At 48.2% G+C, this 13,392-nt stretch overlaps 1 protein-coding gene across 1 annotated transcript in view; it reads right to left on the bottom strand.

Moving 5' to 3' along the window:
* CDHR3 (cadherin related family member 3) overlaps positions 1-13,392 on the bottom strand; it is a gene marked incomplete at both ends in the record, with an annotated part of 71,559 nt that overhangs the window by 498 nt on the left and 57,669 nt on the right. Inside the window, 7 exons of the mRNA XM_082846415.1 lie at positions 1,329-1,377; positions 3,111-3,142; positions 4,330-4,343; positions 6,401-6,582; positions 8,267-8,517; positions 10,076-10,247; positions 12,558-12,784. Of these exons, the coding sequence (XP_082702541.1) occupies positions 1,329-1,377; positions 3,111-3,142; positions 4,330-4,343; positions 6,401-6,582; positions 8,267-8,517; positions 10,076-10,247; positions 12,558-12,784 (927 nt within the window). The remainder of the gene's footprint in view (positions 1-1,328; positions 1,378-3,110; positions 3,143-4,329; positions 4,344-6,400; positions 6,583-8,266; positions 8,518-10,075; positions 10,248-12,557; positions 12,785-13,392) is intronic.

Consider the following 13,392-nt stretch of genomic DNA (forward strand, 5'->3'; position numbering starts at 1 on the left):
CACAGGTAGCAAATCTCACGCTTCCCTGGAAAGAAAGGTTTAGGAGAGTCTCAAGGTCACCTCAATGGCAAGATGAGAGGCCACAGAAGTCTTGAACTCAACATGAGCTTCAGATAAGTTAGGCTCAGTTTCTCATGGGGTGACCCATTACGTTCTGATTTGTTTGTTTAAAAAGATCCCCTGAATCCCTGATATAAACAGGAGTTCACCAAGGAAGGAGGGAAAGACTTTGATTTTTATCTATGTTATGTTAGCAGAGATTTGCAGACACAGACACACAAATCTGGCCCCAGTTGAGATGATGCAAGGGAGCCATTTTTATTGTGTCGGAGCCTGCAGACGCTAATTGATGTTTGTTCACATTAGTCCAGTTGGCTCATCGCTTCCTTTTTCCTTCTCGCAAACACACAGACGCAGAACAGCCTCGGTCCTCCCTGGCTTTTGCCCCAGAAGATCTAGTTTCCGGCGTGCCCCTGCTCCTGCTGTTTCCCTACAGCATGAGTGGCCTCTCAGGCAGAGGATCCCACCAGCACTTATGCTAATGTGGGCACATTATGGTAACAAGTACCTAATAATAGAGGGAAATTTAATTCCAGCAGCAGCGGCAGCCTGTCCTGGAGAGGAGCCATCCTCCCTCTGAGGAGGACCAAGCGGAGCCGTTCGCATGTGAGGGTGGCAGGGAGCCAACGCACTTGCCTCCCGAATTTGGTTTCCTTCCCTTTATTCACGTCTATAATTGAGCCTTTGTAAGTGAAGGGATGTGTGTAAAGGAGCTAAATTTGGAGCTGATTTCATGGGGGTGATGAGAGCTCTGGAGGCCAGCTTTACCTTATGTTCATCTTGCTGTCCAAGAAGGAATTCTTGGCCCTGATCGAGGAAAAAAAGAAGCCAAGCTTGCCATTTCTCCATATCTCTCGTTACCAATAGAATGGTGTTTAGAAGCATTCAGAAAGGATGAGGCAGGTGGGGGGAGGTTGAGTCCCAGTGAGCAGAAGACACAGTGGGTTACTGAATTCACCAATTCCCTGAACTGGCCTGTGATTCAGGGAGGGAGGCTGGACAGAGGCGTGGTCCTTGAGTGGGACCCTTTAGGTGGAAACCTGCTGAGGCCTCACACGTGATCATGTGCTTGAGTGTCTACAAGCCAGCTCTGTTTTGAGCTGATCTCACGTTGCGGTGCCGCCTGGAAGTATCAGCACTGTGTAGGCCCGACAACCAAACGCACTGGCAGACTGAGTGAAGAGCAGGACGTGGGATATGGTCCTTCATGACTCCACCAGCCTGGAATATGATCAGTGCCCTTATGGACGACACTGCCGCTTAATTACCTGGGTCTGCGGCTTCTCCATCAAAGACAGTATTCATCTGGATTGTTTCCTAAGGAAAAGAAAGAGACGGCTTCAAGCACAGCCCTACACTCCTCCCCCCAGGAGAGGCTGCTCTTCCTTACAGCCCAGGTTCCTTACCCAGGACCTTCCTGACATTTATTTATTCAGTAGGCACTGTGCTAGATGCTCGGGACACATCGGTGAACAAGGCAGGGCTGGTTACCGCCCGCCCAAAGCTTGCCATTCAAGCAGGGGCCACTGACAAAGAGGCACTGCAATTTACTGTGATAAAGCCTGTGATGGGGGAATATAGGATGCTACGGGGGCGTGGGGGAACAGGGGTGGGAAAAGGACATTTAACGCAGACTTGGGGGGTAGGAAAGCATCCTGAGTAAACGCCATCTAAGCTGCACAGAAGGAAGAGCAGAAATGCCACGCAGCACCGGCCAAGATCGACATCACCTACGCGGGATCTGCCAGGCAGATGTTACGTGCAGAGCAGGCACAGATGAGTCAGCCTAGGCCAATGCAGCGCTGCCTCCGGGCCTGGCCTGCCTCACCTAAGCCTGGTGCTCCACACCTTATTCTTTCTCCTGACCTGTACTCTGTGCGGCCCTCCAGGACCTGACCTCTGCCCCCTGGAAACACCCCCTTCCCTCACACGGTGCCCTCCAACGACGCCGTTCTTCAGCACACTCACGAGGATGGTGTTGGGAGTTTAATGGGCCTTTGACCCCCGTTTTCATCACATAAGCCGTTACCTACTCACTTGCCCACAGCTCCCCTCTGTGAAAACAGAAGGGATCGAGATCTACAGCTTTCCTCCACTTGATCAACTCAGAAGCTGCACTTTTTACGGCAAGGGGGATTGATTTATTTAATCGACGAATTTAACTCTACATATGTCTAAGTCTCTGAGTGGCATCATCAAGGGTACTTGCCTTAGGCAATAATAAGACCCAGGAGACAGGAGATCACCCCTTCCTCCTGTTTGCAGACCAGTGCTTATAAGCACTTAGGAGACTGGCCTGAAGCGATACTTCCTCCGCGTCCTGCCTGTCATTTCCCAAATTCATGGATCTTAGATCGTAACAAAGTCCTATTATTAGGGGTTAGGGGAGACCTGGGAGGGGGTCACCTTCAAGTTCCGTCACTTCCAGTGGGTGGATCAGGTTCAGTGAAAGAAAACTCAGGAGGTCACGTGAGGAGGTAACTCCCCAGCTGTCCTGTGACACTTCGTATTTACATGACTCTTCATAATTTTCCCAGTATTTCCCCACCTGTTATCTCAGGGCAGCTGTTCTCACTCCCATTCCACAGGTGAGGAATCTAAAGCTTAAAGAGGCCGAGGGAGTCCCTGAGGTCAAGGTCATATGGCCGAGAGGGCAGAGCCAGCCTCAGCCTCCCACTGTGCTCTTTTTCTGTCACTTTTTCCTCACGGTGTGGAAAAGCAAAGCAAAAGTAAATCCCATTGAAGGCTGAAGCACCAGTTCTGGTCTTTAAGCTCCTCTCCCCCTAACTCACTCTCCTGGAGAACTAGTGTAGATAATAAACACCACTATTCAATATTTATGAAATCCAGTTCTTCTGCAAATATAGCAGCAGACAGGTTCAGTGGAGGGAACAAATTCTATCAGGAGCTCGTCACACAGCAGTCTGCTCCAGTGGCCAGATACAAGCATCTCCCTGAATGATAAACACCCCCGTGGGACTGTGACGAGTCGGCCGGGGGGAGACCAGAGCCCCTCCCCAACCCGGCGCCCCGGGGCCAGCCAGCCTCACCACCGCCGCCTCTCTCTTTGTGTTCTTCATTTCTGCAGGCAAGAGGACAGACAAGAGTTAAGCTTCTTGGACACTAAATTGACCTTAAAATTTTACCCCTACAAAGAGATCTCTCTTAAGCAGGATTTGAGCTTAGTATTGCAGGCATAGCAAAGAATTTTCTGTCTCTAGGCATGTTTGTTGACCTCCTTCCACCTTCTCAGAAACACACACACTCTCATAATACACCATCAAAAATTTTTAATTCTTTTTCCAGCTTATTGTCATTACTGGACACTAGGTTTTAAATGGCTTTATAGGTAAAAAAGAAAGAGGGGGTTGCTACCTTTGTTTCTCATCTGAGGATGCTTTGCGTCCATTCCTTATGCCCTTTTTACAAAGTAACTAGGATGGGAGATAGTTTGTGAAAAATCTCATTTTTTAGAATTATCTCATTTGATATGATCAATAACCACTGTAGTTAAATTTCTAACCCTGCTGAGATATCCCTTGTGCATGTCAGATGCACACACCTATGGCTGGAGTGATTAGAACAATCATTTTTCAAAAACACTCTTTCCGGTTCTTTGTCCTGTCTCTCCCCATAGCTTGGAGTCTCCCTGAGACCACAGCTTTGGAGACAGTGGTGATGTCTCCTCAGATAGGCCTTGCTCATTTCACCAACGCCCTGAAATCACTCAGCTCTCCCAGCCCATCTGACTGCACCCAGCCCCGATTTCTAACTACCCTAACCTAAGTAACATGTGAGAATGTTCAAATCCATCACAATCTGAGAATAAAGTATCATTTGTTCTTTAAAAAGAGGCATCTGTCTAATACAGGGCACTAGCTGTCCTCAGGAGGGGTCACCCCCTCTGTGTGTAGCAGCAAGTAGATTCTGTGTTTAACTCACGGAGAATTCTCCATTCCTGACCCGCTTGGTGGGGAGCAGACCTTTAGGTGCTGATGTGAAGCTGATTGGAGGTGACTCAGTAAGGAACAGGCAGGACCGAATGAGACCCAAGCGGGCCAACGGTCCCATGCACCCTGCCCTGCCCTCCCCTTCTTCCAGCTACGTCCGACCTCTGTTTCGTTCCATCCACAGATGATGTGGCGGAAAACCCACCAACACAGGACTGTGCCCTGATTCTCCACCGAGTTGGAACCCTTTTATGTAGTACAACAGAGCAAGCAAAAAACAATAATAGCAACAAACAAAGGTAATCGGCACCATACATACCTACTTTCTTCACCCTGTATCGGGGGAGAAGGGATGGACAAGAATTAACCTGAGAGCACTCTGCCCTGGTACACACGTGACAACATGGGGGCCTTTGGGCAACTGTGTTCCCCAGGATTCAGGGGTCGACTGAAATAGGGACCAGGGCAGGGGACTAAAATGCAGAATGGGCTCCCAGCCCTGCTCCATCACTGCTGGGTTGGGACTAAGGAGGCTTAGGAGTTTGATAAGTTTGAAAACTATTGCTTTAGAGAACTTCAGGGAACCTATTTTCTCTGACAACACTGAGTGAGGGCATGACGACCCCATCAGACGGCCCAGCGATTCTTCCTGCCTGGTTTTCCTCCCCAGTAACCATCTGAGCAGAAGATTTGACCCACAGGGGGAAGGTTCGATGACTAGCAGTTAAACCCTGGCTTCCTGTAATGTGAAGAGCTGGACACCTGGACTCTTAAGACCCTTCATTCTGTGACTCTAATTTTATTCTCTGCTATGGGACAAATATTGGTTGCCATGTGGTACAACAAATTGCCAGAGAGGCCAGGTCTGAGTCTGAATCACTAGCTAGTTTTTTAAAAGTCAACCACGTTGAAAACAATATGTAGAAGGTAACTGAAGCCACCAGGTTCAAGGCGCACATTTGACTATAAATTGCATGTGAGTTGCAGTGTCCAGTATTGGATTACTTCCTTTAAGAACTTCTGCCCAAATCCCATTACAGAGCACTGCCATCCTTACAAGCTTAAGCATCACTCTTTTGGAGCTGGTTTTTTTTTCTCAAATCAATTTGTGAGTATAGTCCAAATAAAAAGACCTTTTTAAATTTCAGCAGATGCTCAAGGATTTCTTACCTTGAAGTCAAGGTTGCCAATAGCAACGAATGCCCCCAATAAATATGGCAAAATGCAATGCACATCTTTATGCTAATACTTATACTTTTATACAGCCTTTCATCCATAGATTTTAAATTATTTGACAGTAGTAGTTAATCTTCAAAATACCTTTAAATGGCACATGAGTCTTATCACCCCTTCTTTTTGCCGGTGAGAAATTCCAAAATTCAAGTTCCAATACCTCAAGATACTTGGGTGTACAGAGCTAAACTTAGAATCTAGAATCCTAAGCTCACTGGGACTCAGCCATGAAAAATCATGCAACAAGATTAAAAAAAAAATAGTGTATTAAGCATTTACTCCACATCAGGAACAGTGCTAAGTGGTTCCTTTGCATTTGCTCATTTAATTGTTTGGTTTTCACATAAAGAAATTGAGATTCACAGAGATTGTCACTTGCCCAAAGCCATATACCCAGAAAATGGCAGACCCAAGATTTGAACCTCAACCTTATCTGACTCCAAAGCCCAGGCTCAGAACCATCACGTTCTCACTGTAAGAGCTACTAAGACTCAAGAAACTGGCTCTGGGGAAGCTTGTAACAATTTGATGCTTTCTCCACTTTACTCTAGCACCTCCCTTTAGTCAGTAAAAGACACTCTGCAGAGCGTCACCGAAAGAGGCATATAAGTGAGCAGGTGAGCATACCAGGGAGAGGAAGCAGGCCTGCGTTTACAGCCCTTAGAGGGCCACACGCAAAAGAACAATGATTATTTAGTCACACCAGAGCCCAGTTCAGTCACTGGAGCCAAAAGCTTAATTCCCTTATTCCTTTTTATGCTTCCTCTAATTCCATCCCATCCTTTAAATATTCCACAAATAACAGCATGGCATATTCTACTACTACTCACAACCGGCCTTGTTTCTGGAGCTTTTATCCAGGACAAGATCACCAAGAGGCTGAAGCCCCGATTTCACTGAGAACTCATCAAGTATGGGGCAGGTGCCAGGGAAAAGCAAAGGAACAGTTTCCTGGCCCGGCAGGTGATGAAGGGGGTCCACCAGGACAAGGGGAGCTGGGACGTCTCCCCTGTAGCTCCGTTTCCTTTCTTCATTCCAGGCACCCTCTCTACCCTGTGGAGAAATCCCAACTGTCTCCCTTTCCTTCTCCTGGCATCACCAGAGGCAGTATCCTCCGAAAGGAAATGGGGGAAGGGCCCAGCCCACTGGCAACTTACAGAGGTTTCTTGTGCTTCCCAGCCTTGCAGGCACAGTGTCTGTGGATGGCTTTGGCCAATAGGATGATCAGGGACACCAGGAGACCCAGAAGCAGCATGGAGCCGAAAGTGATGACAAAAGGCACATACCAGGCCGATGGAGAATACACGTTCTTCCTCAGGATCCGGTAGGTGATCCTGGGCTTGAATGACAGAAGAGGGAGATGAGTGGAGGCTGGTAGTCTTTGACATCAGAACCCTCTCACGTTGGGTGGTTGAATGTTCATCCTGCTTTTTGTTCTTGCTCTAAAGGTCGGACATCTGTGTGCTCATCGTTCTCACTCTTCAACCCATCACCTTATTTATAGTCTTGCCAGATGTCCATTAGACCAAAACCCAGAAAATATAGGGAACTGGAGAGCAACTCCAGGCCTAATTTCATTCTCTTTCTTCTCCTTCCCCAAAGCTAAATATTCCATTGGCTTTTTTTCCCTGCCAAATCATGGCATAAGCTAGGGACTAATATAGCTATTGTCTCTCACTGGGAAGGCATGAGCCATGAAAGTTGGGGTTTTTTGTTTCTTTTTTTTTAAACACTTTGCAAGCTTCTCAGTGTTCAGTCACTGCCAGCTGTGCTGCCAGCTGAGCAGGCTGTTATCACAGTGAGACCTCAAGTTCAGCATTTGCTTCCCAGAGAGGGAGACTGATAACAAAAAGTTATGGAGATTTCCAGGTTGGAGATGTCAGAGCTGGGTTGTGTTGTAAGTTGCAGAAAGGTGGCAATTCCTTACTTGGGGCACCTACTGGCTCCTACCACAACTGAAAGCCCTTCAAGTCACCTAATGCCTCCATTCATTGGGGGTAATATTGACTCCAGCCCACAGGAAAGGAATATTAAGCAGCTCTTGGTAAGACTCTGAGAAGCAGAAAAGTCACAGGTGGCTTTCTGAGGTTCTGGTTCCTTTTCCTCTGGCATACTCCAAGTATGGGGCTGCTTTTCTTCCTACTGTTTACGACAGTCTGGAGGTAGTTTACCAATTTGCACACTTGTTTGTAATCCGTCTCCCCCTCTAGATCAGAGACTCTAAAACTTTAGTGCAATCAGAATGGCCTGGAAGGCTTATTAAAAACACAGATGGTTGGGTCCCACACCACAGTTTCTAATCCAGTAGGTCTGGGGATTTGGTGAGGACTCCAGGTTTCAACATCCTTCCCTGGAAGTCGTAGTGATGATCATGGTTGGATGAGGTATAACTTTAGTGCTCCGGGGTGGGCTCAAGAATTTGCTGCTGCTGCTGTTGGTCTGGGGACCACACTTGAGAACCACTAACCTATACTATAAGCTCCATGAGAGAGCAGAGATAATTTCTGGCTTATTCACCAAAGTGCTTGGCATATTATAGGTATTAAATCAATATCTGCAGATTGAATAAGTGGATTTCTTTTTGGAGTAGAGGTGGGGAGTAGGGTACAGACTGACAAATGGTGACTCTTCAAAAGAAGTAGAGAAGAGCATCTGGCAGCTAGCTGCTCTCATGGACACGGACTCGTATTGGCTCTTAAGAGCAAGCAGAGAAGGGCTTGTGAAGACAGCAACATGTCCATACCCTGGATGGGCAATGCCTGATCTATCACAAGTCTGTGCATATGTGTACCTCCTTCTTTACCAGACTAGGCAATGTCAGTGGTTCTATAAGCCCAAGGTCTCACCCAGATTTTTTCTACCACCCAGTGACTATTCCGATCCAGCCCACAGTTGGCGTTTCTGGCAACATCCTAACACCTCAACTCTTTTCAGTCCACCCCACATTTCTCCTAGGTCAAGGGGCTCCATCAACATCAGTTACAAGGGATGTAACTGGGAAGTCCATCTCCCAAAACCCTTACCCTGGGGGTTGTGGTGACAGTCGTGGTTGGGTGAGGAATGACACTAATGCTCAGGGTCACTGTGCCTGTTTCAACAAGAGCTGCAGCTCTCTTCCTGTCGGACAGCAAGTTGTCATCAGTTATGTAGACAAGTAGTTTGTAGTTCCAGATCTTATCAAGCCCACTAGCATAGTCAAAGCGAGTCGCCAGGATCAGGCTTGTAACGTTGGACCCGGCGTTGGGAGAGAAGGTGAAATGACTGTTGATGTTCCCTAAATGAGATTCGATGCAAGGATTTTGGGAAAAGGAAGAAAAGAGCATGAGAAATAAGGGTTAGAAGAAAACTACATTCAGTCTTTTTCTTAAACATCCCACCTCAGGTGTAGACTACTTCTGATGTACCAGGGTGGGGGCAGTGATAGGATATGCGCCTTAACAGCACCAGAGATTTCATGAGTACAGAGAGAGACTCTGGCTTACAACCAGTGTGGCTGCAATGAAAATGAGAGTAGAAAAGGGCACCAGCACAGGTGTCCAGGGAGAATGGCCTCCACCGCGCTGAGCATCAGGCAGAGAGCTAGCAATCCTGGTGCGGCCAATGCTCATCGTCAGCATTAACTTGGTAACAATGTGTAACTCACGCTCAGACCAATCAGTGGGCGGCAAGAGGGAAGAGGGGGCCACGTCCCTAGCCATGGGCCAAGTTCATTGCACGCCTTTCATGAAACCGGGCTGGTCACACCCGTGACGGATGGCCCTGGAGTCCCCCAAAGGAAGGTGCGTCCTGGGCTGGCAGGGACAGTAGTCTCCACCCCCACCTCCCCAGCGGCTCGTCTGGGGCTGCAGGCTCACAGCTTAGGGAGCCCAGAGCAGAGAAGCTGCCCGCCCAAGCAGCTCTTGTTCATTCCTCCGGTGGCTGCAGACTCACTACCAACTAAAAACCAGTAAATGGACCAGGGGATGATGCAATTTTACTCCCGAGCAACGAAGTGCCCCATAAAGGCCTGAGGGTTCTCAGTATGGATTGTTCCCATCTCCGGCCACTGCAGTCTCGAGGTGGGCTCTGCCCCTGGGTTTTGTGACACAGCCTGCTCGAGAGGCTTCCTGCTGCTCCAGTTCCGGCTCTGCCAGGGCTCAGCAGGCGGCGGAGCTGGATTTTCAGTCTTTCACGTGAAACTGCTCTGCTTGTTTGGGTTTAAATCCCTGGCCCCGGCACTTCATTAGATGAACTATTTTGGTCTCATTTCCATTGAGGGGTGCTCTTTTCTTTCCCTCCCACAATGGTATATTTTTAAAGAGAGAAAATGAATGGAGCAGAAGAGAATTCCTGAGGATGCGTTTCAAAATGCATTTAATCTATTTCATCTATTATTATCCAGAGAGAGGACTGGGATTCCCCTGCCCCCCCCCCCCCCCCCGCCACCAACAAGCTTGCAGGAAAAGAGGTGGGGGAGGAGTTGGACTAAAAAAATGTTTTTAAGCTACACTAATCTGATTCATGAATCCTACGACAGGCTGGGAATTGGGGGTGGGGGGGCGGGTCACCATCAATGGGATTCACTGTTCCTTGGGCCTTTGGGCAGCCAGGTATGGGAGTCTGGGAAGAGTTAGGTGAGAAGGGGAAGCCAAGCGGGTGCGGGGACTGGGAATTCCAGAACCATTTGACTCCTTACCCTTGGTTTCCTCATTGAAAACACCCCACCCCCTACACGCTGTGCCAGATCAGTGTGTGAGCTCAGACCCCCACCCCTTCTCCCTAAACAGCTGCTACAGCCCGCAACACCAGGAGCCCTCAGCAAGGGTCCAGGACCACTGACATCAATACCATACCTGAGCCAATGGAGTAACGAAAAGACCTGGGGCTGGAATCAAGGTCAGTACACGTGAGCTTGAAATTGTAAATATTTGTGCCAACTTTCAGATCCACTGGGATGGCCAGGAAGTACGAGTTTGGGGTACAGATTGGTTTTTCATCATTTTCTTCAATGATGTTCACAGTCACCTAGAGCAGCAGGAAAGTGGTCTCACTGAGTAGTTATCATTGAGCCCTTACTGTGTGCCACGCACTGGGCTGTGTGCTTTTTGTGAATTAGTGGGGTTTAACCTCATCCAAGATCGATAATACGTTTATTCCCATTTTACAGATGGGGAAGCTGAGGCTTAGGGAGATTAGGTAATTGACCTAAGGCCATTCAGTTGGTGAGTGGCAGAGCTGGGATTTGAACTTAGGTCTGTCTTACTCCAAGGCCTATGCTATTAACTTCTCTACTGTGTGTTGGGTGTGTACATGCACGTGTGCATAATATACGTAATAATACATTTCCACACCCCCACACACATATGCAGCTAGACACATGCGCTCACCCCCAGATGATGCTGAGTTGTTTTTCCGGTAACGATGATGGATTTACGGTGACCCTCCTGTGCTTCCTTGCTTGCTGCCCCTGTGAGTTGGAAGTTCTGTCTTTAACTTTGGAAGATCGAACAATGGCTCTCAACCGTGGCTCCACTTTGTCTGGCCCTCTCCAGACCAAATGAATTGGACTCCCTGGAGGGTGGGGCGCAGGCCTGATTTTTTTTTTTTTTCTTCCTTGATTGATTGATTGGCTGACTTGGGTCTTCGTTGCTGTGCACTGGCTTCCTCTAGTTGCGGTGAGCGGGGTTTACTCTTTGTTGCGGTGCACGGGCTTCTCATTGCGGTGGCTTCTCTTGTTGTGGAGCACAAGCACTAGGCGCGCAGGCTTCAGTAGTTGTGGCTCGCGGGCTCTAAGCTCAGGCTCAGTAGCTGTGGCGCACGGGCTTAGTTGCTCCGCGGCATGTGGGATCTTCCCGGACCGGGGCTCGAACCCGTGTCCTCTGCGTTGTCAGGCGGATTCTTAACCACTGCGCCACCAGGGAAGTCCCCAGGCATGATTTTTATGTTCCCCAGCCGATTCTAATACTCAGCCAGGGTTGAGAACCAGTGGGATAGAAGGAGGCGACCTGGCTTAGCCGGGGTCTTGTGTGTAACCTGGGATCTCAGCACTGCACTGAGCCGGTGGCGCTGGCCTGCCACAAGCAGGGGCCAGCCTGTTCTCTTTCATCACTGTCTTTTATGCCTGGTGAATTGGAATATGGACTGGGATGCCTGCCAGCACGGAATCACAGAATGTCAGCCCTGAAAGGGACTTATGTGATCATCACCCTTTTTAAAAGCTTATGAATTTTAGAGTCGTATTCATTCTACCTCTGAAATTTGGGGATTTCAGCTATTTCTGAGCCCAGGAGTAAATTGAAATGTTCTCTCTAGTTAGCTCCCAAAGTGGACTCCATTCATTCCTCTCAAAAACCCAGGCTAACAAACACGACAATTACCTTCAACTTAGCACATCTTTTTCTCAGCTAGCAATGCCAAGCCTTACACATCATTGAAAACATCGTCCCACTAATTCAAAGCAAGTCATCAGAGGAACTGGACTATTCAGGCACTGGGTTATGAGGTGACTCTCCATGTGTGAGAGAGAAATCAGGGTACAAAGATAAGCATTGCTCGGACCCCCTTGGCAAATTGGGATCAAAGTTGAGAAATGAACTCTGCCTCCTGACCCTGGACCAGTCATTCTATCACACAGGGCTGCCTGCCGCTAGCTGAGTTCATTTTGCCTTAGGCTTTTTCACTTTACTAACGGGAAAGACCAAGAAATAGTTTCCTCTTTGTGACCATCATATTACGCTCAAATATTCCTGACCACTGGCAGCACAGACCTGTCAAAGCCTGGCTCCTCAAAGCACGGCCATGGACCAGCTGCCTCGGCACCACTTGGAAGCATGTTATAAATGCAGGTTCTCAGGCCCTGCTCAGACCTACTGACTCAGAAATGCACGTAACCAGATTCTCAACATCAGAGGTTACAAAGCAGCATAGCGCTGTGTCAAGCCAGATCATTTTAAGACCTATCCCATCTGGTATGATGGGGCTCAGGGTAGGAACAGGGTAAAACTACTTGGGGGCGATGCACAGCTACAGCCCACCTCAACAGCAAGGGGGGATTTAAGGGCAACAGGAGGAAGCTTGTCCCCCAGGGTGGCCATCCATCTCAGCGCTTCTCCCAGTCACCCATAAACGTGGGCTTACAGATGTCAATCTTTATTTCCTGGCACTGCTATGTGTGTCCGATTGTGCTGTCTGGGACACCCCTAGCCATTTCTTGTCATGTCTGCAGGAGGTGCCCTATTAAGATTCCTTATTGCTGCAGCCACACCTGGAGGGTGCCAGGGAGACCCGAAGTCAACCCCTTGGGCTGGTGTGAATGCACCAAACAGCCCCACTCACAGTGACTGAGCTGCTGTCCTCGCCGTTGGTGGCCTGGATTCTGAGAATATAGATGGGAGTTGCCTCGTAGTCTGCTTTAGTCACCAGCTGGAGTTCTCCCGTTTGGGGATTAATCCAAAATATGTTTGGGTAGTGCTGGCTGGCCCCTCCGGTGGAGATGGAGTACACGATGCCTCTCTGGGGGAAGTCTTTATCTGTCGCTTGCATCCGTCCAACCCGGGTTCTAGCTGGAAGAATAAAGTACCTGCGATTACCGCTGAGAATAATATCTGAGATTAGTCCTGCTTTGGGGGTGAGAGGAGGAATCAGGAGCAGACACTCTCAGTGCCACGGGCGAAAGACTTTTGGGGGCCTCTTTGCTGTTCAAACTCTGTATGTTTTACATCTTTTAAATTCAAATTACACTAATGACACCCACTAGGAAACTGGCCGTATGATTCAAGCAGTACTGCGAAGTCTAAAAGACAATTCATACCCTCATATAGACTCCAAGCACACCAATTATTACATGATCCTGACGCTGCAAAGAACCTTCACATATACATCTTTTTGCAGCAGTGTTGTCTTTTTTATTTTTCAAATTTTCTATACTGAGCATGGGTTGCTGTTACAAAACCAGATGAAAAACATGATTTTTAAAGGTTTAGCAACAGGATGGTTGGAATATTTTTGATTTTTAAATCCTGTTCCATTTTGCTTATTTTGCAAGTCTTGTTGGTGGGCTGCTGGACTTCGGGCTTGCTTGTTTTATAGAAGTTCTTCCTCATAAATTATACTCCTCAAGGGCAGCATCTTCTCTTATTCAACTATATAGAACAGCACTACGTGCTTGACC

Source organism: Leucopleurus acutus (assembly GCF_964270905.1).
Source record: "Leucopleurus acutus genome assembly, chromosome: 9".
NCBI lineage: Eukaryota > Metazoa > Chordata > Mammalia > Artiodactyla > Delphinidae > Leucopleurus > Leucopleurus acutus.